This window comes from Astatotilapia calliptera, chromosome 18, assembly GCF_964374335.1.
Source record: "Astatotilapia calliptera chromosome 18, fAstCal68.1, whole genome shotgun sequence".
Taxonomy (NCBI): domain Eukaryota; kingdom Metazoa; phylum Chordata; class Actinopteri; order Cichliformes; family Cichlidae; genus Astatotilapia; species Astatotilapia calliptera.
Genome location: NC_137439.1, coordinates 10,944,824 through 10,968,228, shown reverse-complemented (window position 1 = coordinate 10,968,228; position 23,405 = coordinate 10,944,824). Strand labels below are relative to the sequence as shown.

At 40.1% G+C, this 23,405-nt stretch overlaps 1 protein-coding gene across 1 annotated transcript; it reads right to left on the bottom strand.

Annotated features, from left to right (window-relative positions):
* Positions 1-80: 80 nt before the first annotated feature.
* On the bottom strand, positions 81-22,953 carry gipc2 (GIPC PDZ domain containing family, member 2). The gene is made up of 6 exons (XM_026150070.2): positions 22,360-22,953; positions 6,996-7,181; positions 3,089-3,269; positions 2,571-2,683; positions 2,327-2,408; positions 81-1,178 (listed from the first exon to the last, which is right to left on the bottom strand). Exons 1-6 carry the CDS (start codon positions 22,633-22,635, stop codon positions 1,027-1,029), a joined length of 990 nt encoding a protein of 329 aa, XP_026005855.1. The 5' UTR covers positions 22,636-22,953; the 3' UTR covers positions 81-1,026.
* Positions 22,954-23,405: the final 452 nt, after the last annotated feature.

Sequence of the window (23,405 nt, the reverse complement as noted above, 5' to 3'; positions counted from 1 at the left end):
GCTACAATGAACTGCAAATATTCAGAGGAAGATGCACAACCAAGTCTGGAGCCAGATGCATTCATGACACAGCAGTCACATTAACAGTAAAAATTTTATTGTCTATGCAACAAAAGTGATCCCTTATAGTTAACATCAGAATATGACGGTAATCAGTCTGTATTTAAATTCACTTTGACAGCCGGTGCAGTTACATTAATACAAGTGCATTTATTTAAGACTGCAGACTGAAGTTGATCTGGACGTGGCCTTCATGTCGAGCCACATCTTTGAAAGTCTTACAGCATCTGATTTTTCTATTATAAAATAAATTACAGGGGGAAAGAAACGCTGAACAGACCTAACAGAAGACGAGAAAAAGAAATATGAGGAATGTGTGTCGTCATCAAAAGGCGTTCCAAGTAAAAAGTCCTCTCTGTATTGCTCGAGATGTGTCGTAAGGGCAACTTCTATCATTTAAACGATTTAACAGGTTTCTGGAGAGAGAGGAGTATTGCTACAATCACTATGACTGATAATTACACAATGCTGCTGCTGTAAAAATCAGCAGCACCTCCACATATAAAAATAAGCCTATAAAAAGCTGTGCAATACATCTGAACATTCAAAAATCACACAGCTACTATAAAACATGATCAAACTCTAAAATTTAAGGTTGTGCATGTACCATTTAACAGACCCCTGCAGGACGACACTTAAATGCATCGTGAGCTTCAAACTGCAGCTGTTCTGTCGCTGAGGTTTACACAACATCTGGAATGTCAGCAGGCCGGAGGTGGGTCCACTTCTTTTGTGTAATTGTGTAACAATTACACAAAAGAAGTGCTGATGCGCTAAACCTGACTTTTAAAGACGCCTTGGCAGAGAGCAAAGCTACACCTAAGAACAAAGAGAGGGCGGGACACTGCATCCACCCCCCCTCCTGGGTGGTGCTATTTAAAGTTTGTCCAGTTGACTTCGGAGATTATGAAGATTTTGGGGTGTGTGTTTGTGGAATATGCGACGAGGGAGGAGGCAGCTGCAAATTTAAAGTCTTCCATCCCTGGCGTCTCCTATGGCGCCCCAGACATCAAAGACGAACTCGTCGGGAAAGGCGAAGTCTCCGAGGGTCTCGTCTAACGCCATGGCGAATTCATCCGGGTTTTTCTTGTCGCGTCCGACCTCGACCATCGTAGCAGCTGGAGAGAGAGGAGGAGATAAATGAGCGTCGAGACTGAGAATCCTCTACGAGAGCTCTTAAGAAGATGAATTCAGGCATTACGCAAACTGGAAATATTTTATTTCCTTTTTTAAATGAAATCCATCTATTGCATTTAAGGCCTTTACACACCGAACGTGTGCAAATATTTATGCTGATGCTCTGTAATTATTATTCGGCTTCCCTAGATGTGTTCCCAACTCTGCCATCAAGAATTCAAACTGCCTGACTGACATCTTGAAATTTGTATGAAAGCAGCAGTTATAAAACTGCAACAGAGAACTGGTTGAACCCCAAATCTCCATTTATGAATTTTCTTGTTTAGAAACATCAACACCAGCTCATCATTCAGGGGAAATATATTTCTTAGCATGTTCTTAAAAATCTGGTACCGGGAAGTGTTGTAAATAAGAGTCCAGGAGTTTATAAATAAGAGAGTGAGAAGATTTTCCAGCACGTTCTGAATCTGGGACAGCATCTTACTGTGTGATTTGGTGGCTCAGCATTCCCTATGCATTCTACTATCTGCTAATAAAATGTCGCCTCGGTTTAAATCCCACATTCCTGCTTCTTCAGCCTCAGCCGGCGAACAAGCACAATAAATTTCTTTGTTTTGTTGTTTGTTTGTTTTTTGTCTCTGGGGTTTGTGTGTCATGCAGTAACTGTCAGAGTGGACACACAGTGAAACCTGAGTACTTCAGCCACAGCTGGATATTAACTTTTAACTATTTGTTTGTTTAAATATTAATACTTTAGAACAAGTCTAATTTTCTTGCTGATGTTTTTAAGTGAAATAGATGTTTTTTTTGGTATGTCTTCTTTAAATTGTCCTTTGCACTACACTCTTGGAAATACAAAACCTTCATCAGCTGATCAGATTGAGGCCTGTAATCCCAAAGGAACTACAGGTATGATGGAATTCCACAGCTTCCTGCTATAATCTTGCAGAATATGAGGACCTTAGACTGATGAACTGATAAAGACCCAGGGCGAACAGTGGGTGCAGTATGATACCCGGCTTAACATTTATTTTGGGGCTTTATTTTTTTATGACCCTTTATTCTTGACAGGCCAGCAGAGTAGTAGTAGTAGGGGGAAAAATAAAACTTTAAATTAGACAATCCTTACCAAGTTCAGTGTCTCTGATGCCCATGTAGCTCTCCAGAAGGTCATCGACTTTCTTCACGGCCTTCTCCTCAAATTCTGTCGGCTAGCACAAACACACGACTCAAAGCGTTAATCCCCGAGCTCCGTATTACGTTCACTACTCTACCCAGCCCTTGTACAAGGACACCTGACAACAGTGCCTTTGTTTCATGCAGATTTGGACATTAATTCAAAATAAACACTTATTTCCTCGAGAGAAACGCACCTCATCCTCTACGGTAGCCGGACCTTTGGAGCGGAGTCTCAGAGTCCCCCTCCCTGTGCCGATCTTATTTTCACCGGCAGGTTTGGCGCCCTTTGACCGGGGTTCAAGCATATCTGTGAATAGAGAAGACAATATTAAGTAAAAGACACGGTGTGCGTGTGTGTTGTTCTGAACTTGTAAACCTGGTAAAACAGGTTTGATTTTGTAAACTGTTTATTTCCCTGAAAGGAATGCAGAGCCCACGCTGCAGTGTTTAAACGTGACTGCATTGTGAAGTTATCAGCGACATGAGCCTGGTGTCAAAACGTAGGTAAAAGGAGATCTTTCATAGGCCGCACCTTGTTTTGACAGGATTGTGACATGACACTGAAACAACCTAAACTCAAACACATATGACAACTTGTCCAAGAGAGAAAGTGTACTTGTATACTCCTCAAAGTTGGCCCGCAGTCTCTTTACCATGTGTATCAGTTGTTTAATGTGCTGAAGCTTCTGAGTCGATGCTGCTTCTTACTTACCGAAAGCCTTCATGGGCTCGACCAGTTTCAGGGTGAACGGCTTGTCTTTGGGCAGGTCTTTAAGCATGCGTGCGACCTCGTAGTGCCGCGTCCCGACGATATTTTGCCCATTAATGCACTCTATATGGTCGCCAACACAGATCACCTTCACATTGTCTGCAACGCTGCCGTCTTTGATACGCTGCCACATACAGAGAGCACAGAAAAAAGGAAACAAAGGTGATGTAATTACAGGATGGCATAAAAGCTACACGGAAAGCTGATGTTTGAGGGTTTCGTTTTTTGTTTGAAAGCAACACTAGTGCATGTGGATCAGACCGGTATTATCCGCTGTTTGTGAGCCTGTGGATGTTTAAATTATACATACTTCTGTGGAAATCCGAAGAGCAACAAAGGTCACTTTCTTCCATTTTTAATTAAAAGAGTAAGATCCAGAATAATCCTTGAATGTCAGTATAACCAGGGTCTGAGGGTTTTTTTAGAGAAGGTCATGCTGTGGGTTCAGGTGGTGGTGAATCAGAATCATAAAACTACTCTTAGAGCCTCTTCCCTCCATACGTTTCACACAGAGCTATAAAACAAGCATCAGGGGTAGACAAGTGATCCTCACAAGAGATCACAACTCGTGAAATAAGAAACCGAGAGAAGCTTAAATCATTCAATTTCCATACAGATTAATAATGAAAAAGTCCAGCAAGTTAAGTCCGACTTAATTAAAGATCACTCAACTTACAACGGCATCACCTCACTGGCCCACAGGCTGTAGTGTTAAACACAGTCAGGTCATCAGGATGCAATGCTGTTGCAGCATCACATGATGGCACATGTGAGCAGGCCGAGACTTTATGATATTATTATACAAGAGACCGAAATATGATCTCTCTGATTCAAATGTATGTGTTGCTATTTATGCGCTTAGCTTCACATTAACAGAACATTTAGTCAACTTCTATATATTTAGCATATTTATGTTACGTTTTCTTCATCTCGTTAATTGTTTTTGTGTGTGTGTGTGTGTGCGCGCGCGCGCGCGTGCATATATATATATATATATATATATTTTTTTTTTTTTTTTTTTGCAGAAAAACTGAGGAAAAACAACTTTTTGGGAAAAAATATAAATACTGGATTACAGTTAGTGTTCATTATCAATGAAGACTTAAACCTCAGAGGGTTAATAAGCCTTATTTTCCATTTTATTAAAACGTGTCATGCCTAATAAATCTTTTCCCTAGTGCCCTTAATGATGAATTTTGACACCTCAGTAAAAATAAATAAAGATGTCATTTCTGATGCACACCCAGAACCAAATAAAAACCAATCTATCCCAGAGTATTCTTGTTCTAATGAACCGATGTTATTCTGTATGTACTCCTGGTCTCACAGTACAGCACCGACTGACTCCGACCAGAATAGAAGCAGGAGTGGGAAACTGACCAAGACGACATGCACATCCACAAGTCTATAGGTTGAGAAATAAATCAGCTGGCAGCTTCATTAAATGGTACCTGCAAAACATCAGTGTCACCGCCAGTGGTGGAAGAGATGCCTCCAGCATGCTGGCTGGTTTTTAAGGAATGGTTCATGTGGGCAAAGGACACAGGAAGGTGAAAACCGAGTAAATAAAGACTATGATGGAGGAGTGCTTAAATGGTCTGTCAGTTCAGTCTGAAAAATATGATAATTTGGAGGGGTTAGTACTAAAAGGGAATTTTTTTTTAACAAGGAAGGTTATCACTGTGAACTTTGCAAACCATAAACTGTGGATGCCGCTCGACTGGAGCTGTTCTTTGTGTCATTGCCCTGTTGTAGGAGGAAACTGGCTCCAATGGAGCTCCAATGGCTTTAATGCAGAGGCCAGGTGATTGTGTCCAAATTATTTTAGTCAAGTCTGCACAGGTTTTCAGAATCAATAAGAAAAGTGAACACAGGATAGAAGCAGAGAAAAAAAACGATGGTTTGCAGACGACCTCGATGTGAAAAACCTCCACTGATTTGAGTTTGACATCATTTGTCGGTAAAACATGCCAGCACTGGTGAAAGGGATTGCTAGCTCGGAGGCATATGTTTCCAAGAGCTCAGACAACTTGGATCCACTTCTATGAATTGGATTCCCATCCCGGTTCTCAACTCTGCTCACAGCTTGTTAGAATGATATGAGCTAAATCACCATTAAGCAAAAGTCAATGTCTTGACTACATTCCTCGTCTTATTTGAAACTCATTTGATGAGTGAAAGTATGTTTTGTTTTGTTTTTTTAAATATTAGCAACATGAAATTTTCTGGGTGATCCTGAACTTTTGAGCAATAATTTATATTTTAAGATTATTTCTTCACATGTATTTGAATCAAAGAGTGAAAAAAGACATGACATGTAGTGGGAAGAGAGTAGACGACAATACGAAGCATGCATGTGGACAGTGAGACTCAAAGCAGGAACCTGCGCCAGTCAGCACTTACATCCATGTGACATGAACACGCAGCTCTCAGGTTATTTAACTTTACTGTTTACTTTATATATTATGAGCGTGTGTTATTTAAGTGGGTAAAGCTGAGAGCGTGTATGTCATCATCACTGTTCAGTATAATACTTGCTGTTTGGGTTGCACATGTTCGTGTGCTGTTTTTTTTTTTTCTTTTTGTGGAAATCAACTGTTCCAAGATGATTTACAGGTTCATTACAAAAATAATCAACATGTTTATTAAAGGGTTTATGCACACGTTCTTTGAACATTTATCTTGCTCACAGTATAATGAGCAAGATAAATGTTCATAGAGCCGCCAACGTATTGGTACACGTGGTATCACACAGTGAAAATACACCAGTGCAGGTTACAAAAACAAAACAAAAGAACAAATCCATACAATCAGTGGTTAGTGTGTACTGGTCTATCGTGTGTGCAGGTAGTCTGCCCTGCTGTAATGCTGGCAGGTTGGAATCAGTTTCTGAGGAAGCAGATACGTCTATCCTGGTTTCTGGTTGTCAACCAGGTCATCGTCAGTCTGCCGTTATTATTCCAAATAACACTGGTCCAAGCATGCTACTGGGAAGAAATTTATATTTGAGAATCCTAGTCAGGCTGCTGACCAAACTGTGGTGCCTTTTTACAAGGTTGGGTGTGTTTGACAGAGTGGTCATTTGGGATTAGCTGGATAAAGGCATTGTCACTTCTTTTTGCGTTTTGAGACACAGGACGACGCTATAATCAGTCAGGTGTGACCCAATCCCACAAGTTGGCGACCCTACATGCATTAGTACGACTAGTTTTATTAGTAGAGAAAAGCTCCTTCCAAATTTGGATTTTCCAAATAAATCCATCAGAGAAAGATCATACATGCCAGGCTCCTTTCTCTTATTTTGAAAATTCAGTAGCTGCTAACCAGCTAGCCCTGGCACTTCCCCTCCTGTGACTACTCTTGTAGCGGTCCTTGAGCTTAATTAGCTGCTCCAACTCCACCATCTTGGACTGCTGCTGGGAACAGTAGTCCTCCACCTGCTTTGGAGGTCGACTGTGAGCTGGAGTCTCACTCAAACCGGACCCTGCAGCAGGTGGAGATCTGGTTCTTGTGCACAGAGCAAACAGCTGCAGTCCGAAATGGTGAAGCCGGACGAGAGACTCACTGAAGAAGCACCTCAATATATTAATCATTTATTATTGTCACAAAGTACCCGGCAAACATAATATTTGCAGAGGATAAACTTAATTATTTTTCACTGCTTAATATTTTACTGAGAAAGCTTGTGCAGTGTGAAATGAGCTGCACAAACACACTGTATATGTAGGGGAAACAGATGACGTTCTTCTAGCCTTGTATTAACTAATCACATTACATAACTCCACATCAATGCAAATTAAAGGTAGATTGTGATGCATTCACTGTGAGGAGCTCTGCTCCTTCTTCTTACCTTAATGAAAGCGTAGCCGGCTCCGTTGTCTGTGATTGTGAGGCCCAGAGCATCTTCCGATTTATAGACTTCTACCTCTTTTTTTAACCCTCTAACGTGGGCGAAGATAAAATCCTCGAGGCCGATCTGCCCCCCCAACAGCTTATCCATGTCTATCTTGTGTGTGTTGAGAGTGCAGAAGAGGATCTGTAGACAGAAAAGAAGCAGGAACATCATTAATATGTCACATGTGAGATGAGGTCCATCCAAGTCTGCATCTCGTATAATTAAAAATTATTTGAAAAAATTATTTCTGTTTTTAATCACAGCATGAAAATTGAGCTGAACTCCAAAATCAAAGTTGCTGGAGTGTAGATGACTGAGCTGTGTCACTGTGCTAAATGCAGAAGTCATCAGGGAGCTCTGTGTTCATAGCAGCTGCTAAGTTATGCGGTTATGCCCTCTGCCACCCCACGGTGAAATCGGTGATAGTCCGAGCTGCATTTTAAATCGTGTTTGAAGCAAATGGGGGAAATGACCTTTACTCCTGTGTAGCTTCACACCTCACCAGGACAGAAAGAAGGGCAACACGATCACCAGAAACATGATAGACCAGAAGGAGCCTGATTTAACTCCTCTTCAGACAGAAGCTGGACAGTGAGACCCAGGAGGAAGAGTCCAGTGCTTGTGAATCATTTATCCTGCTCTGACTCACCTACACAGACATTTAAGCTGGAGCTAAGTTCTGCTTTTATCCAGATTTATTACCAGCGCTCATATTAAAGTGGTGCATCATTCTTCGACTGCGGGATCAGCTTTGCAAGAGAAAATGATCCAGGATTCAGAGGCTGACTTGCAGATCGGGAATGTTTCGTACAGATTTATCTGCAGGATGACCTTTGTGCACCAATCAGTCACTGGCAGTGAGGCTGACCTTGTTTGGGCCTCTTTGTCCTCCTGTGTACCGACAAGTGCTATTCACACACGCATTGGCTGACGCGGCCTCTTTTGGTTGCCTTGGGTTACCAGACTATAAAAGAATTTGATTATAATGGAGGGAGGCCAGTGGAGGAGAAGGCAGAGAGAAAAAGTAGAAGTACAGGAGAAGGGGAGGCGATGGGTGTACTGTAGCTTAATTGACAGCTTTTTTTTTTTTTAAACCCCCCCACCCAGCCCAGGCCAGGGTGTTACCCCCGCATGGGTGGGAGGACTGGCAGCAAACGCCTACGCCCGATTACCGAGGCTGCCGCCTGCATTAAGCTGCTTCTGTTAGAGGCAGGCAGCTCTCAGCACTCCTCTCCTCCTGCTGGGCCGCCTGCTGACGCTGCGAGTGTCGCTACTTTGCGATGAGCAGCATCACGCGCTCTCGCACAGCCTCTACTCTGACGCCCTGACTCACAAGAACAGATACTACACCTCCCACGGCCTTTGCCACGCTCACCAAAGCCCCGATAACCACATGGAAAAAGGGCAAGTCAAAAGAGAGGCGCTGCAATCTGCTCAGCATCATCCAAGACAAAGCTAGTCATGTGTCCTTAACAAGAGGATTAAAAACTCACCGAATCAGATTTAAGTTACAATTTAGAGACAAAACTGTGTCGCGGATCAATTCTTTGTGGTAATATAATGCAGGTAGTTTGTGTAAGAAAACATTTCAGTTGATATACGATAACATACGATATACTCGTTTTCTCTACTGACTTTTGCTTTTAAATAAATTATCTGCACTCAAAAGTCTAAATTGTTGACATTCCGATAAAGGTAAAGAGTAACAAATATATACATATACCTACCACAGGCATTTTCAACCAACGTCTGCATAAAATCACACAGAAGCTGAAAAGTCAAACTACTCATACATATTTAAAACCCTGAACCATTGACATCTGTATCTAGTTTGTATCTTTTCTTTTTTCTTTTTTTTTTTAAAACAATCATTAAGCTATAATTTTTGTTTAAAAAAAACAAAACAAAAGCTACTCTTGTAGAGTCCAGGAATAAAAGCATGGAAATATGCATAATAAAACCACTTTAATATAGATGGAAATAGACGTGTGACTAACCGGCTATTAACAGAGAAAGAGAGCAGCTGAAATGAGAAAATAACAATTTCCACCTTTTGTTCTCCACATCTAGACTGTATGAATCAGATCTATTATCCTCGCTTTTAAAAATATATATATAGAAGGTAAGTCTAGAAAAATAGAGCCCCTAATTGCACCTGCCTCTGAAGTATACCCCGGCATTGAAGCAGTATTGACTCAAAGCTTAGGAAACCTGTTTCTTTGGCAACTGAACCGCTGCCAATTTACAGCCTCTTCAGCTAGCCTCTAGTCTTTTAACGGCAGAGCCGAGGGTCAGAAAGATTACAGAGGAAGCATCAAGCTCAAAGTGGGATCTCACTCATACGTAACGCCTTCATAAGCTGCTGTGTTTTTTTTTTACACTTTCCATCTTCTGCTGTTACTTTTTTGCATTTTTAGGGCTTAACTGGGAATGCTGAGCTAAGCTCTGTGTATTGTGGTGTGGCTGTTTTCCAGCAGGAAACCACATCCATCAGCATTTAGGCCTGTGTAATCATTTACCTAACTGCGGATGTGAGACTCTTCAGGATGAAGGCTGAGGGAGGGGTGATTTTGGAAAGGTGGTGCAGAAAAAGCATAGTTTATTATGAAAAGCCTGTTTTTAATTAACTGAAACATGATCTTTCTGATCCCGGCTGACAAACAATACAGCCCTGATCGTGTGGTCCAGAGTGGAGAGGGCAGATGGGTCATTCTGAGTCAAATCAGCACCAGTTTTTTGCTCAACTGCCTCAGATTAGCATAAAAATATTATGCTACAAAGTCTGAACATATCTATTGAGTGTGGGAAATCTTAGCTTCATATATTCAATTGTTTTCAACATATATTTGGATTAATGGTCTTTGGATCCCCCATCACAACACTCTACTGGGGGATACTTTAGGCTGGACACCATCACACATTTTGGATATCTTACAAGCAAACACCAAATCTTTCCAGAAAAGTCAAATTGAAGATGTTTTTTTTAAATACCACAATGAACTTGAATGAAAATACTTCGACTACTTCTACCATCTTTAAACTAGTTCTTTCTACAGGTCTTCAATTTCCAAGTAAATTCAAGTTCTCAGGATTCGATGTTGAACTTCAGCTACTCTTTCTTTTCAGATTGCTGAAGTCCATTTAAGTTTTGGATGACATACCTTAAGTAGTTTTATAGATAAAGTGATTTGAAAAAATAAAATAAAATAAATAACTTCTGAGAAAAGGCTGGAAAAACCACCAAAGTCTCCAGAGAATTATTATTATTATTATTATTAGCAAACTAATAAGTATGGAAAGCTAACATTTGGTATCATCACTTCTCTTTTTTCTGTTGTCCCAATTCACAACATCAGTTGTTTATTTTACCTGCATATGTCACATTAATTGAACTTATTTTCACCCTTGCTGTCCACGTCCCAACAGTCGGGCCAACCTCACAATATTAGACCTGCTTTTTACAGTAATCTGATCCCTGATGTTTTGCCTCACAGATATTACTTTAAATACACTGGCCTCATAATTTAAATATAACCATCCGCCACTTTGACACCACACACATGACAGAAAATAAAGAAAAGCAGGATAGGTCCCTCTTTAAAAGCATGTGCTGACTAGAATACTTAAACTGGCATTAGTTCATGGCGATGGACGGGTAACGTAGGTTTATTTTAATGTAAACAAATAGATGTAAATGTTCTTTTAAGGAACATTTCATTTACAAAACAGATGAGCAGCCTTGGCTATCTTAAACACTGCCTTTATTTGATAGAGAAGGACAGGAAAGTGGGGGAGGAAGACGTGCAGCAAAGGGTTTGGACTCAAACTCAGCCTTGGGGAATACGATCACCTGCTCAAGCAGAGTTAAACTGGTGCCTAGCTTGAAATGGCTTTTAAAGAAATTCTTCCATTCATATTCACATCTGTGTAGCAATGCTAACATCACCTGACTGGGAGTATTAATACATTCTACTGAAAACCGTCAGGTTACTGTGACCCAACTGCAGCTTCCACATTTATAAAACCATCTTAGTGTGCCACTTTGGAGCGTCCAGCTTTCAGTCAACACGTCTGACAGCCCTGCTCTGGACGGAAAACAGATTCGATTTTTATACAGTGTGAAAGTGCACTGAAAATAAATCATGTTTACCTCCCAGGTTAAAGATTAACTTTGAGGAAGACGGTTCATTGATGTTGAAACACATTCTTAGCTTGTTGTGAAACCTGGACAGTAAGTTTCCATTTAAGTGTCTCTAATTTCCTGAGAATAAGCTGTATTAGTTGAAATTAAGCCAAGTTTAGCTGGTTTATTGGTGAAGAATAATTGATGAGAAACAGTCCACAGATACCTGGATGTGTTTTTTTTTTTAATCCACTGCTTCAGAGAGCTCACGGCCTACAGACTCGTTATCCGGTTGTTCAGTGATGACGCGACGAATCCTACTTCCGGGTCTAAAGTAGTCTGCGTTTAATATGGCTTTTGTGTTGTTAACATGTTTAATGTTATGTATTTTCTTCTATTTGATCTCAAAAAGCTCCTAAAACAGTCAGTGATCCCTGTTGACCTCCCTCGGCTTTTATTACCACTAATCATTTATTTAAGCTCAGTCTTTAAAACCTTAGGATGTAACTACAGCCCAGCCTATGCAGCAGTATATGAATGACTAACCTCGTATTGTGGATGGATTATCTCAGTTGTTCTCCTGGCTGAAGTTTGGTCCTTTTACAGCATCCTGCCATGCGATTACATTTGTTCCTGACCACCGAGAACACTCACGGTAACTTTTATCGAGTGGAAAAAAAGTTAGCTTGTTTATATTATGCTAACATAGCTGTGTCGCTAGCGGTCACCTAGCACATCATTATATACCAGCTAGCCCAACTTCAGTAACCCTACAAACGTCACTGCTGTTTAGTTTTCTGTCTTCATTTATGCTGGAAGTGATAGCAGAGCTGTACGTTTTAATTTGTTTCCAAAACCCCGCAGTCAGGACATGCTATATTGTATTTAGATAGAAGCTAGCGAGCTAACTCCCTGCTAACTTCTAACTCCTTAAATGTCATAAATTCCGTTTTCATGGATGCCTGGATGTTAAACTCAATTCTTACACCTGGTAGAGCAGAACGCTGATCATTTTATTAAAGAGGAAAGACTTTAGACAGTTTTCAACTCTCAGTAATGCCATAGTGATCGTTTGATATATGGACCTGCAGCGGAGTTTAGACCCAGACACGGCTAGTGACGTCAGACTGAACAACCGGATAGCTGTGAAAGGCTGTTAAACAACCTGAGGTTAAACTCTCCTCTGGTGCACCACCACACCCATCATAGATGATAACGAAAACTAGTTTTCTTTTCACCCGTGGCTGTTTTTGTCTCCACGCGGTTCCTCCAGAGATGCCGATGGAAAAATGAAGTTGCCGTGACAACAACTCCACCACAGCTGGTAAACAACCACTTAAGTCGCTTAAAAACAAGCTGTGGTCCAGTGAAGAGTGAGCACACACCTGGGGTCTGTTTCTGCAGCGTCGCACTCCTCGTTAGCTCGTTTCTTGCGGGCATGCGATGAGCACACAGACAAGAGTTCCTGCTAATTTGCTTATCACATGTGTAATGAACCACTATTACCAGTAAGCTCATGTTCCCTGGAATCGTGTTGCAGGATCATTTAAATGCATGTTATTAGAAAGCAAAGCTGGGGGTGTTTAACTTGGCCAGGTCGCTCTTATAATACTGATCCCACTGGGACGTCCCGATAACAGTTTCAGCTCAAGAGGATTGATCGTTATGAAGGTTAAAAAATAAACTTTGGGGAAATAACCCACCAGCTGTGAATAAGTTACCCAAATAAAAAAAAAACAAAGCCTTAAATTAATCCCTGCTGAAAAGACTTAGCTAAATAATGATCATTATAAGCTTCATAAAAACAAGTGGCAGATCTGATGGCCAGGATCCAAGTGGCCAACTACTGTATAAATATTGTACTTTCACAATGTACTTACAAGGATCAGATGTGAGGCGAAGAGTGTATTTGTGTGGCGTCTAATGCCAAGATTGGTCCCAATAAATCCAACCTAAATCTTGGCATTGCTCATAAACTGCACTGTGTTGGCACATTTCTTCTTGTGCGACTCACCTGTTTTGATTTCTATAAACTAAAGCTAATCAAACAATATAAATTATTATTACTATTGCAGTCGGACGACCGCTGGCCACTTTCTGACGTTAAAAACCTCTGGTTGCCTAGGTAACCCACTAGTGCATTTACTATAAGTCAATCAACAGCATACTGCGCCCTCATTGGCAGCTCAAAGTCGTTGAATCTCATTCGCTTTCTGTGCGCTCTCTTGCTTTATCAGCATACATCTTCATAGTAACTTGGTGCAGAGATAAGAGGGCAACACATGCAAAACTGCTGCTTGCTTACCAGACAGTTCTTTGGAAAACAGCGCGAGCATTCCTGAGAAATGCCTCAGACCTCCGGACAGTAAAAAGGTCTGAATCGATAAGTAATAGAGATTCTTAAAAAAACAACAACAACAAAAACAACATATTTTGTGCACTTTTCCTGTCTTCTGCAACAAGTTTAAATGTTATTATTCTATAAGCCTCAATATTAACTATTTGAACAAGCTGACCTTATAATAAACTTGTAACTAAGCCCACATTTGGATTCTTTACCCACAGACCTTTAAAAATAAGCCCCAAACTGTCTGGCACTCACATAAACACAAATTTACTGTAATTAATCCGATCCTCCTGTGTCTTAGTGACAGAGCTCCGATACTGGTAAATTGTATTTGTGGACTTTCCTTTCTGGGGTTAGACTTTATTAGTACAGCAGCTCTATCCAGTCTTTAGTGACATAAACACTTTAAGCACACGTCACTTTTTGATTCTGCTTTGTTGATGTTTTACTCACCCTTTCATTCAAGTAGTAGTTTGTCAGTAAAGCTCATCTTATCTCATCTTATGCGAGCTCTGTTGTTTTTCAGCCCATATTTTTGTTTATTCTCCTCACATGATTTACAGTTTGATCATCTCAGAATAATCTGTCATTCAGCTGGGAAAAAAAAAAAGAAAAAAAAAATCACTGACTTATTGAACTGATAACCACATTCGTGTGAGTACTCAGCCTGACTGATAATGCCAGGGTAAATGAACACAGATAAAGAAAAGATAACCTGGCTATGTTGAGCTTGCTTCATAGTAAAGGGCCTGCGATCACCCTATTTATAACATTGAGTGGCAGAAATAAGTTAAAGATTTTAGATAAGAGTTAAAAAAAAAAAAAGCACTGATAGGGAAACATGTTCACTTCAAAAAGCACTCATTCCTCATTTCCTGTATGCAGGTTTGGTTGGTTTGCATACTGTTGAGGTAACAGGTCTGCATTATTTCTCACAATTCGATTTAAAAAAAAAACAAAGAAGAAGAAGAAGGACTTTTATGCATGAATAAAAGACCTACTAAGCATTCTAATCCATGTCATTTTAATATGGGACAAACAGTCTACAACTGGGCAACCTGAACTGCTGTTTATCCTGACTTGGCTTGTTTTTTATGACCTCCAGGAAGTGAGTGCTGGAGCCTAGTAACACAAACAACAGACTCAAGCCCAATCAAATAAGATTGTTTCACCTAATTCCCCTACTACACCACCACTACCCTCCACCAGCAGCACCAGATTAAGAAACGTCTGGCTGTGAACTACCTGGAGGAAAACAAAAACAACAAGGCATACGTCCATTTCGCACGACCGTAGCCCAGATATTCAAACTACAGGCAAATGGCTGAGTGCTTTCTGCTCATCAGGTGGACAAGAAGCAACGTCACAGGGCCACACCTGAGGCTGTAACTCACTGCGGGTGTAAGTCCAATAAACAGACTTTGACCTGAGCTGAACGAGCACGTCAAGATTGTAATATCATATTGGTGTATCATTTGTGGCTCATAACACGCATGCACACTTATCTTAGTCATCATAAAGCGTTTGCTTTAGTATGCGTTTAGCCATTTTTTATTTCAATTCCAGTTTGTTTGTTTTTTAATCTTCCTCTGCTCTTTGCTTTCTAGATCAAGTTACTGATTCTCGGCTTTAGTGTGAGATAAAAAAGTAACAAAGTTATTCCTCAGACATGAATGTGAATGTGACTTGGACAATATGACTTCGTTCAGCAAAAGCCATAGATGAAAGTTCAGTGAATGCCTGTCACCTGACCCACTCAGAATCAGCTGTACAACGACCAAACTGCACAAGTTTCATGTCTGCGATGCAGAGGAACAGAAACAAGCAGTGGTACCCTTAATGTGTCATCCTGTTTCTGATAATTTACCAGAGAAAACACCAATTAGGGTACTAGAGGTATGTGACGAAATTGCCACGAAAATTGACGAAATTGCCGAAATTGCCACTTATTTTTATTTACCACTGAGAGAACATATAGATCATTACGTTTAGATCTTTGATCTGGTACTCTAGTTCCAATTAAATCGAACTAATCAATTTTCCCTCTTGGTGCGGTTTGTTCGTGTAGGTGTAAACACAGTTAACGCACTCAGGTTTGGACCAAAACAACCACACGAGACCCTTTGGAGTGAGTGGTCTCGGTGTGGTTCCAAACGAACTTCAGAGTGGTTCATGTTTGGTGTGAACGTGATCCGATTCGAACTAAAATACCAGGTTTACGGTACAAGTTTGGGCTAAAAATGTCCTGTATTGTTTGTACTCTGAATGCAGGAAGATGCTAAAGATATTAAAAAGTCTGCACAAGCCGTGAAAGGAACGTAAATTCTCAGCGTTGTCTAATAGTCCAGAACACGTCACCTTCTCCCTGAATTTACTTTTGTTGCTCCCGTCCCAGAATCATCTGGCCAATGAGCGGCCTGAACATCCTCACGTGGTTTGTAGTGATGCATTTTGGTTTGCTCATAGTCAACTTAGATTTTTCTCTGCGTGAAAACAAACCAAACCAGGAGAAAAATGCACAAGTTTACAAACTCATCAAAACAATTTTGGACCAGAGTAAACATAGGTGTGAAAACGGCTTAAGAGTAGGGTGGGGCAGGTTTGAGATGTGTGTTTAAACTGTTTTCTTATCTTGGTTTATAGTCTGTACTGTGGTAAAAAATATAATAAAAAAAGACTCTTGAAGAAAAATTTGAGATTCTGTTTACTCAAGTTGTACAAAGTTGTGGTTTAGTTTAGTTTCAAGCAGTTTTACAAAAGCAAAAACTGATTTTTTTTTTTGCTTTTGATCACAATGTCATGAAAACAGGATATAAAACTGATTTTGTTGCAGGTTTTTAACAGAGTTTAAATCCGTTTTACAATCCTGAAAATTTCACGTAGCCATCTCCTGTATGTAACGATTCATGTGGGCTAAAAAAATGACTGCAAATATTCAAAGTGTGATGGCAAAATTTTGCATGGCTTTGTAACATATAGTCAAGTTATTGTACAAGAGGGGGGAGGAATCAGCTGATTTTGAGTGGGTCAGGTGGGAAACGCTGAATGATTTTCCATAAAATGACCCAGCTTCCAATTAAAAGCACAACAACAGAGGCTCAGAGTGAACTGAGACATGCCTTAATGCAACCGTTTCTTGGAAAGAAATGTGTAACCTATTATAGGCACAACAAGGAAGACAACACCACTGTTCATACTGTTCATGACATAATTTGTATCTGGTTGAGCCAAGATCTCATGTAACCTCACAGAGCGACTGGTTTACAAACAACCACAGTCTGTGCAGCTCCAAATAAATCAGCTTACATTATTTAGTCCTCCATAACTTCATTTACAAGGATGGTTGACTTTAAAGTATAAAAATATAGATTCGATTTAACAGTTTAGCCAAAACGTAACTGAATAAACATAAAAGAAAGAGTATAAAATGAATCGAACTAGCTGCACAGCTGTGACAACTCAAAAAACATTCTGATGTCCAAAACTTTAAGCAACACAATTACCCTAAAAATTACCTGAAAACACGACTTGACTCGCTCATATTTTAACCTTTAAAAAACAAACATGTAACTATTTAGTGGCTTATAAAAACATAAGACTACGCCTTTCAAAAAAGCAAAAAATGTTATGTTGATATGAAATCCAAAGATCCAAAGGTCTTTATGACAGCTAAACCAGATGGCACATCCAATAACGGCTGATAGTCGGTTTTGAGTGCCAACTGCATTTGACAGTTTAGCAATACCTAAAATCTCACAGCCTCTTGATGTACTCTTCAGGAAATGCTCACATCTCTTAAAGCGGCATGAAACAGCTCTTTCTGGCAGAGAAATACACCTCGCTGCCACTACCTTCAAGTACTTCCAGATAAAACTGGACTGAAAACTGCAAAATCATTTTATTTTTCCTCACAGAAAATGTTCATTCACTCAAAGCTCAAGCACAAAACTCTCCCGGTTAAATCATCAGTCCCAGTGAAAAACGGCTCTATTACAATATTTTGGATTCTCTGGTCAAAAGTCACAGGTATAGGTTTGAGAGAGCTTTATTTTAGTGGAGAAAACCAGCCAAGCATTGCATACAGATCATTGTCAAAACTGAAAAATCTGTCATTTTAATGGCTAAAGGACCTGTGGGGCTTATTGTAAACTGTAACTCATGCAAAGCTACTCTAGCACCGTCCAGAAAATAAAATATCAAGCTAGCACAATAGGTCAACGTTAATTAAAGCTGAAGACTAAAACATAAAACCTGTTGGTTATATCATCCATTTGGGTGGGGTGACAACAAGCTCCGTTACATTTCAGAAAACAATTACATAAACCGGTCTTAGACTTCTCTAAGTGTCATCCCCTTTTGTAGATCTCCATCAGAGAACACTGACTAGCTGATATTGAACAGTAAAATGTCCTGTCTGCTGTGTGCTTTAGAAATGCATAAAATAAAATACTAAACATGGTATATAAATAAAATGTATTAAGGTTACGATTACGCCGTATTCAGAGTGTACACTCCCAGATAAAAGATGTCACTGTTAATTTAATAGAGAGCTAAACAAAGGTGAAATAATACATGATTTTTTTTTGTTAAATCTTGGAAACGTTGGAGAAAAAAAAATCAGTTAGACTTTAGCAGTAATGGCCTTTTCTAAAATCTTTGTTTGTTGAGGGGGAGATTTGTGGGTAATTTACAGACAAAACACTTTGATGTCACAAGGAAAAACATTAATGATAATTTGGGCAAATTAGTTGAATCAGGGCTTTTCTAAATTCCCCATAGATGTGAATGTGAGTATGGATGGTTGTCCTTCACTCTGTGTTAGCCAGCGTGTACCGCGCCTATCACCCTATGGTAGCTGGGATAGGCTCCAGCCCCCCGCAACACTGATAAGGATAAGCGGAAGAGAACGAATGGATGGATAATTCGGGCAAATGCAACAAAATAAGATATTATACAGCAACCATACTGAATAATATTGTCTGACATTCTTACTTTGCTCCTGTAAAGCAAAACTTTTTTGGCTTTAAATTAGCATTACTGCTGTCTTTTGCTGATCCTGTTACCAGCCACGTTCAGACTGCAGTGCAACAAGGTTTGGTGGTGTTTACGGAAGGAGGAGGCTGCTTCCCTGGGTCCTCTGGGACAATTTATCTGCTTAGATTTGAGGCTGTGCCCACTGAGCCGGACACGAGGGACTTCCTGTGGTAAAAGCCGTGGAGTCCATGAAACATTATCACATCTAACTCCCTCGCTCTGTCTCCATTTAAATGTCACAGGTCTGATTGATAAGACATTTTGTAAATAAAAAGCCAGAAAAGAAATGTACTGGCTTTCTTTATATTCTTTTACAGTAAAAGAGAAATGGTTAATGAGTACCTAAAAACACTCATGGCTGCTATCAATGTGAGATAACTGCTTAACGGCATAACTTAGTATGTTGACATTGAGTAATTTTTTTTCCTGTGCTACCTGCTAGGCAAGCATTGAGGCATTAGCAGGAAATAACTCTTTATCTCTCAGTGTGACAGCAATCTAAATAAACTAGCGTCAATGTGAATCTCCGGTGATCCCTGTAGTGCAGGTTTTCTCTCGTCACCCTTTACGTGGTCATAAAACAAGTCACAGAGGAGCAGGTTTGAGGCTGGTACTTAAGCGCAGTGAGAGTTCAGTCTCTGAACGTGCTGTGAGGCAGTTGTTGTAATGAGACAAGTTCAAACAGAGGCAGGAGATTCCTCACCGAGGGTCATTCATGAACGTGACGGGACAAATGCCATTTAGACACAAAAACTGAGGGATTAAGATTAATTAAAGAGTTTTATTCCATCAAGTCAGAGTTTCAGAGGAGCGGCACGCCATTATCAGGAGTATATCTACACATGACGTGATTCACTGTATACCAATGCTACTGAAACAAATTCCTTTCCAGTTACTGCGCGCCTGTTGAATGAGGTGGTTGTAATTGTTGTGTAACGTAATCTGTCTCGATACAGCTTCATGTCGCCATGCATCATCCTCTGAAGGAGGAAGGAGTGCGTTTCTGTCAGCGTGAATTTTAAACTGGAGCTTAAAATGAGTTGGTTTGCACTCACTAGTTTATCACTTTTAAACTTTTTTCCACCATGTTTGACTTTAATTCCTATTCTTCAGTACAAAGATGTGCATATACTCCCATATCATAAGTTCCGCCTACAATGTTGACATGCAGTGTTTGTTATGTCTGTGCTGAGCTAGAAGAAATGCAATTTCAGTCTACTTTGCACTCCTTGTTGCATGCCAATTTTGTAGCCATTTTAAAGGTACCAGTTATTAAAATACAACCCTGAAGAAAAGTTTGTTTTTTTTAATGGAAAGGCAAACAACAGACTTATGGTCTCATACTTGTTCTTTCTTGATCAGCACTTTATTGCTTATCCAATAATTGTTACATTTGAACAAAGCTCATATAGGCTTCACACTTTCTCCTCATGCTGGAAGAAAACTTTTTAGGGCAGCAAACAACAGGATATTTGACTTATTTTAATTTAAGACAATGTGTTTTATCTTATTTCAATTTAACACTTTTTAATTTAACGTAAAACTTTTTTTTTTTTTAGTTAGTTTAGTTTCAAATTCTTCAGTTCCTGAAGGAGCTGCGTAGTTTTTACAAATTGCATGGTTCAGAATAGCTAGAACTGTACTGTTGTCCCCAGATGGTTGTATTCAGTTAAGCTGGACTAGACTGTAATACAAACAGTTCAGTTTGTCAGCAATAAAACTGACTGAAGTGAGAGAAAGACTGAGGACTTTGTTATTAGATAAAATGAATACTGATAAAGTTTACCTTTATGGGCAGAATCTGCAGGCAAAAAAAGGTGATAAATCGCAATAATAGCTTATCGTGAGTTAAGTGTTGTGATAATATCGTATAGTCGTACCTCTAAAAACCACCCAAATGCTAAGTGAATATTTAAATTAGCCTTTCATTACACTGGAACCAAAAATAATGAACAGGATTTTTTTTTTTCCTTCTAAGACGTGGACGCCCAGCTTGAGATGATCTGTGGGTCAGATCTGGTTTAAGGTCTGCCACACTGATGCTGCAAGAGATGTATGTAGCCACTGTTACGTCACCGACTGGCTTGTGAAGCTTGAGCTGAAGGTTTTCAGTATTTCAATATTTCACCTCATATAAAAAAGCTTCACGCTGCGTAATAAAACCCATCACCTGACACCTACACTATCAAAACGGTCACTACTCCATTTGTAGGAAGCTGTGTTTCAACTTCCTTTATATAGAGGCAGGAGAGGAAGAAAATGAGCAAAATCGTAGGACTTCAGGGTCCGCTCTGAAAATATGTTCCTGAAATTTTTATTCCAGCTTCTGGATGTATTCCCCCTTGCCCTGCAGGCTTTTAGGAGTAAATATCTGTGTATTTCCAATGCCAGAAGGCCTAATATCAAAAACTAGTGATTGAAAAAAAAAATCACTGGGAAATTCTTTTTAATAAGAACAATGGGAAAAGGAGCCAAGAACGGTTCTCCATAGACTTCTGTAGAACCGTGAGTCTTTGAGTCGCACCCTGCTGGGTACTAATGCACTTCCACACAGGATTCCCTTTTCAGACTCAGACGCTACACCCATCGAGTTGGGTGTTAACATATTCAAATAGCATCAGGCTGAAAGCCAGAACCCAAGACGTCCTGGCAGGTGATTTCGGTTTAACGACATGATGGATGTTATGCACTTTACCCGTCAGGTAAACAAAAGACACAAATGCCACTAACGCTTTCCTTTTAAAACCAGAGCTTAAACTGTACAACTTCAGAGGAGGACGTAGAACACACTTTTGTCTTGAGAGCTTTCGTGTTTTACCGCAATAAAACAGCATCTAAAAATAGATGCATGTTCATTTGTAAGGCATCCAGTGACTGCATGTAGCACCCATGGTTTTACAGGGTTTAAGGTGTACAGAGTAGTACACTAGAGTGAGCAGGGTGTGTCTTTACAAACATGAGGCAATCATAGACTTTTAATGGCCACAACGCAATTACACTCTCAGAAAAGCCACTTATAAAAAGTGTTTAGCCCAACCTGAAAGAAGCAGTGAGATCTTTAAGAGTGGAAGGGGAAAGTCCTTATTCTGAAGAGGAAGTCACTGTAATTGTAAAACAACAAAAAACTAGTAATCTACTGGATTATATACACTGGTGATGTGAATAGTTGAGAAAATAAGTCAGTCTTGACATAGAAATAGGAGTTTGGAAATAAGTTTCTATGGTTTTGATATTGTGTCATTCCTCATATGGTTTATTTTGATTTTATATGTCTTGTTGACATGTCTGGGACTGTATTTGTGTCCATCTATTTTGGTTTTCTTCTTTGTTTTTTAAATGTTATACGTTCTGATAATCATGTCAAGTGTGTTTTGTTTGTCACACATTTACGACATCGTGAGCTGGAAGAAAGATCATTTCCGTAACTCAAAGTACTATTTATTCCTAAATACTTCCTGCCAACAAAGTCCTGCATTTACACTACTGTTGTGTATATGTAAACCATTTTCAGGGGCTCATAGCATAAACCTTGAAAAAGTTCAGCTACACTTTTTAAAAAATTTGAAAAGTACTTTTTCCCCTAATTTCTTAACTTTCTGAAATATTGGATCAGTGATTTCCTTTGAACCTTCCCAAGTATTTAAGTTAAATTACCTGTCAGGTTTAAAGGGCAAAACATTCGTGTTTTCCTAAACATCTACCAAGTGTGCTAGCATACTTCACGTACTCCCTGTAAAATCCAGCTTCAACACCTAAACGCAGCGCTAAATCACTGACACCCCCCACCCTTCCTGTGACAACAGGTGAGATCTTACCTCAGGTGGAGTTATATTAAACACCTCTGCTATCTTCGCGTATAACTCCTTGACATTGCCAAATCCCTCGATCCTGCCGGTGGGACTTCCGTGCGCCAGCTGCGTGTGGAAGACCAGTTTGGGCCGCAGGTTGGCAGGTGGCGCCGGGAGCCCCGCTCCATTCACCGCGGATTTACTCAAGCTCCCCGCACCTGTGTGCCCGCCGCTGACAACTTCGTTTTCCACCAAATGCTCCTTTGTTGACTTGTTTTTCTTCTTCCATGGTCCCAACGGCATTTTTTTTTCTTATTTCGGGTTATCTTTTTCGATGTGGGATGAAAAAATCCGAGCCTCTGCTATAACATTGAAGTAGCTAACCTGTTGAGTTCGTGTTCTCCTTTATTTGCTTCCTCCTTCCCTAAAAGCCTTTCTTCATTCCTTCCACCACTCTTCCTCTCCTCAGCTGGCCACTTCTTTAACTTTGTTCTTCGATAGCGACTCGGCCCTCGCTTGCAAATAAACCGTGTAAATATTCAACAGGTAGGGGGGTGAGTTGGATAAGCCCTGATACAACCTGCCGCCGCTGCTCGGTCCTCGGCTAACAATAGCTGCTCTGTATGCCTATCAGCATGCCCTGGGACGCAGGCGCAGTGGGACGAACCAGGGCTCAAGAGGGAGGGAAGGATCCCTGGTGCACCTGTACGGCAGCACAGGGAGGAGCGTCACTTTTTTCAATTATTCAGCCTTTACCAAGACTTTACTCAAACCAAAACAGTAAGTCTAATACTAAAACTTTCCAAACGTGCCCAAATATGACTGAAACCCCGCTCTAAATGTGCGTTTTTGTCACATTTTCTCAGAGAAATATGTTTAAAGGTAGCATTACTTTGTCACAGAGGAACTGTAAAAAAGGAGGGAACCATTACTTTAATCATGAGGGCAATCACGTGATTTTTCTTGTTTAGAAAATGCCAATATTTATACACAATAAAAAAGCAACGTGCCAAATTTAGCAAGTAATCATGTTATTATTACAGCTCCTACCTGACGGCACAATGAAGCTGACC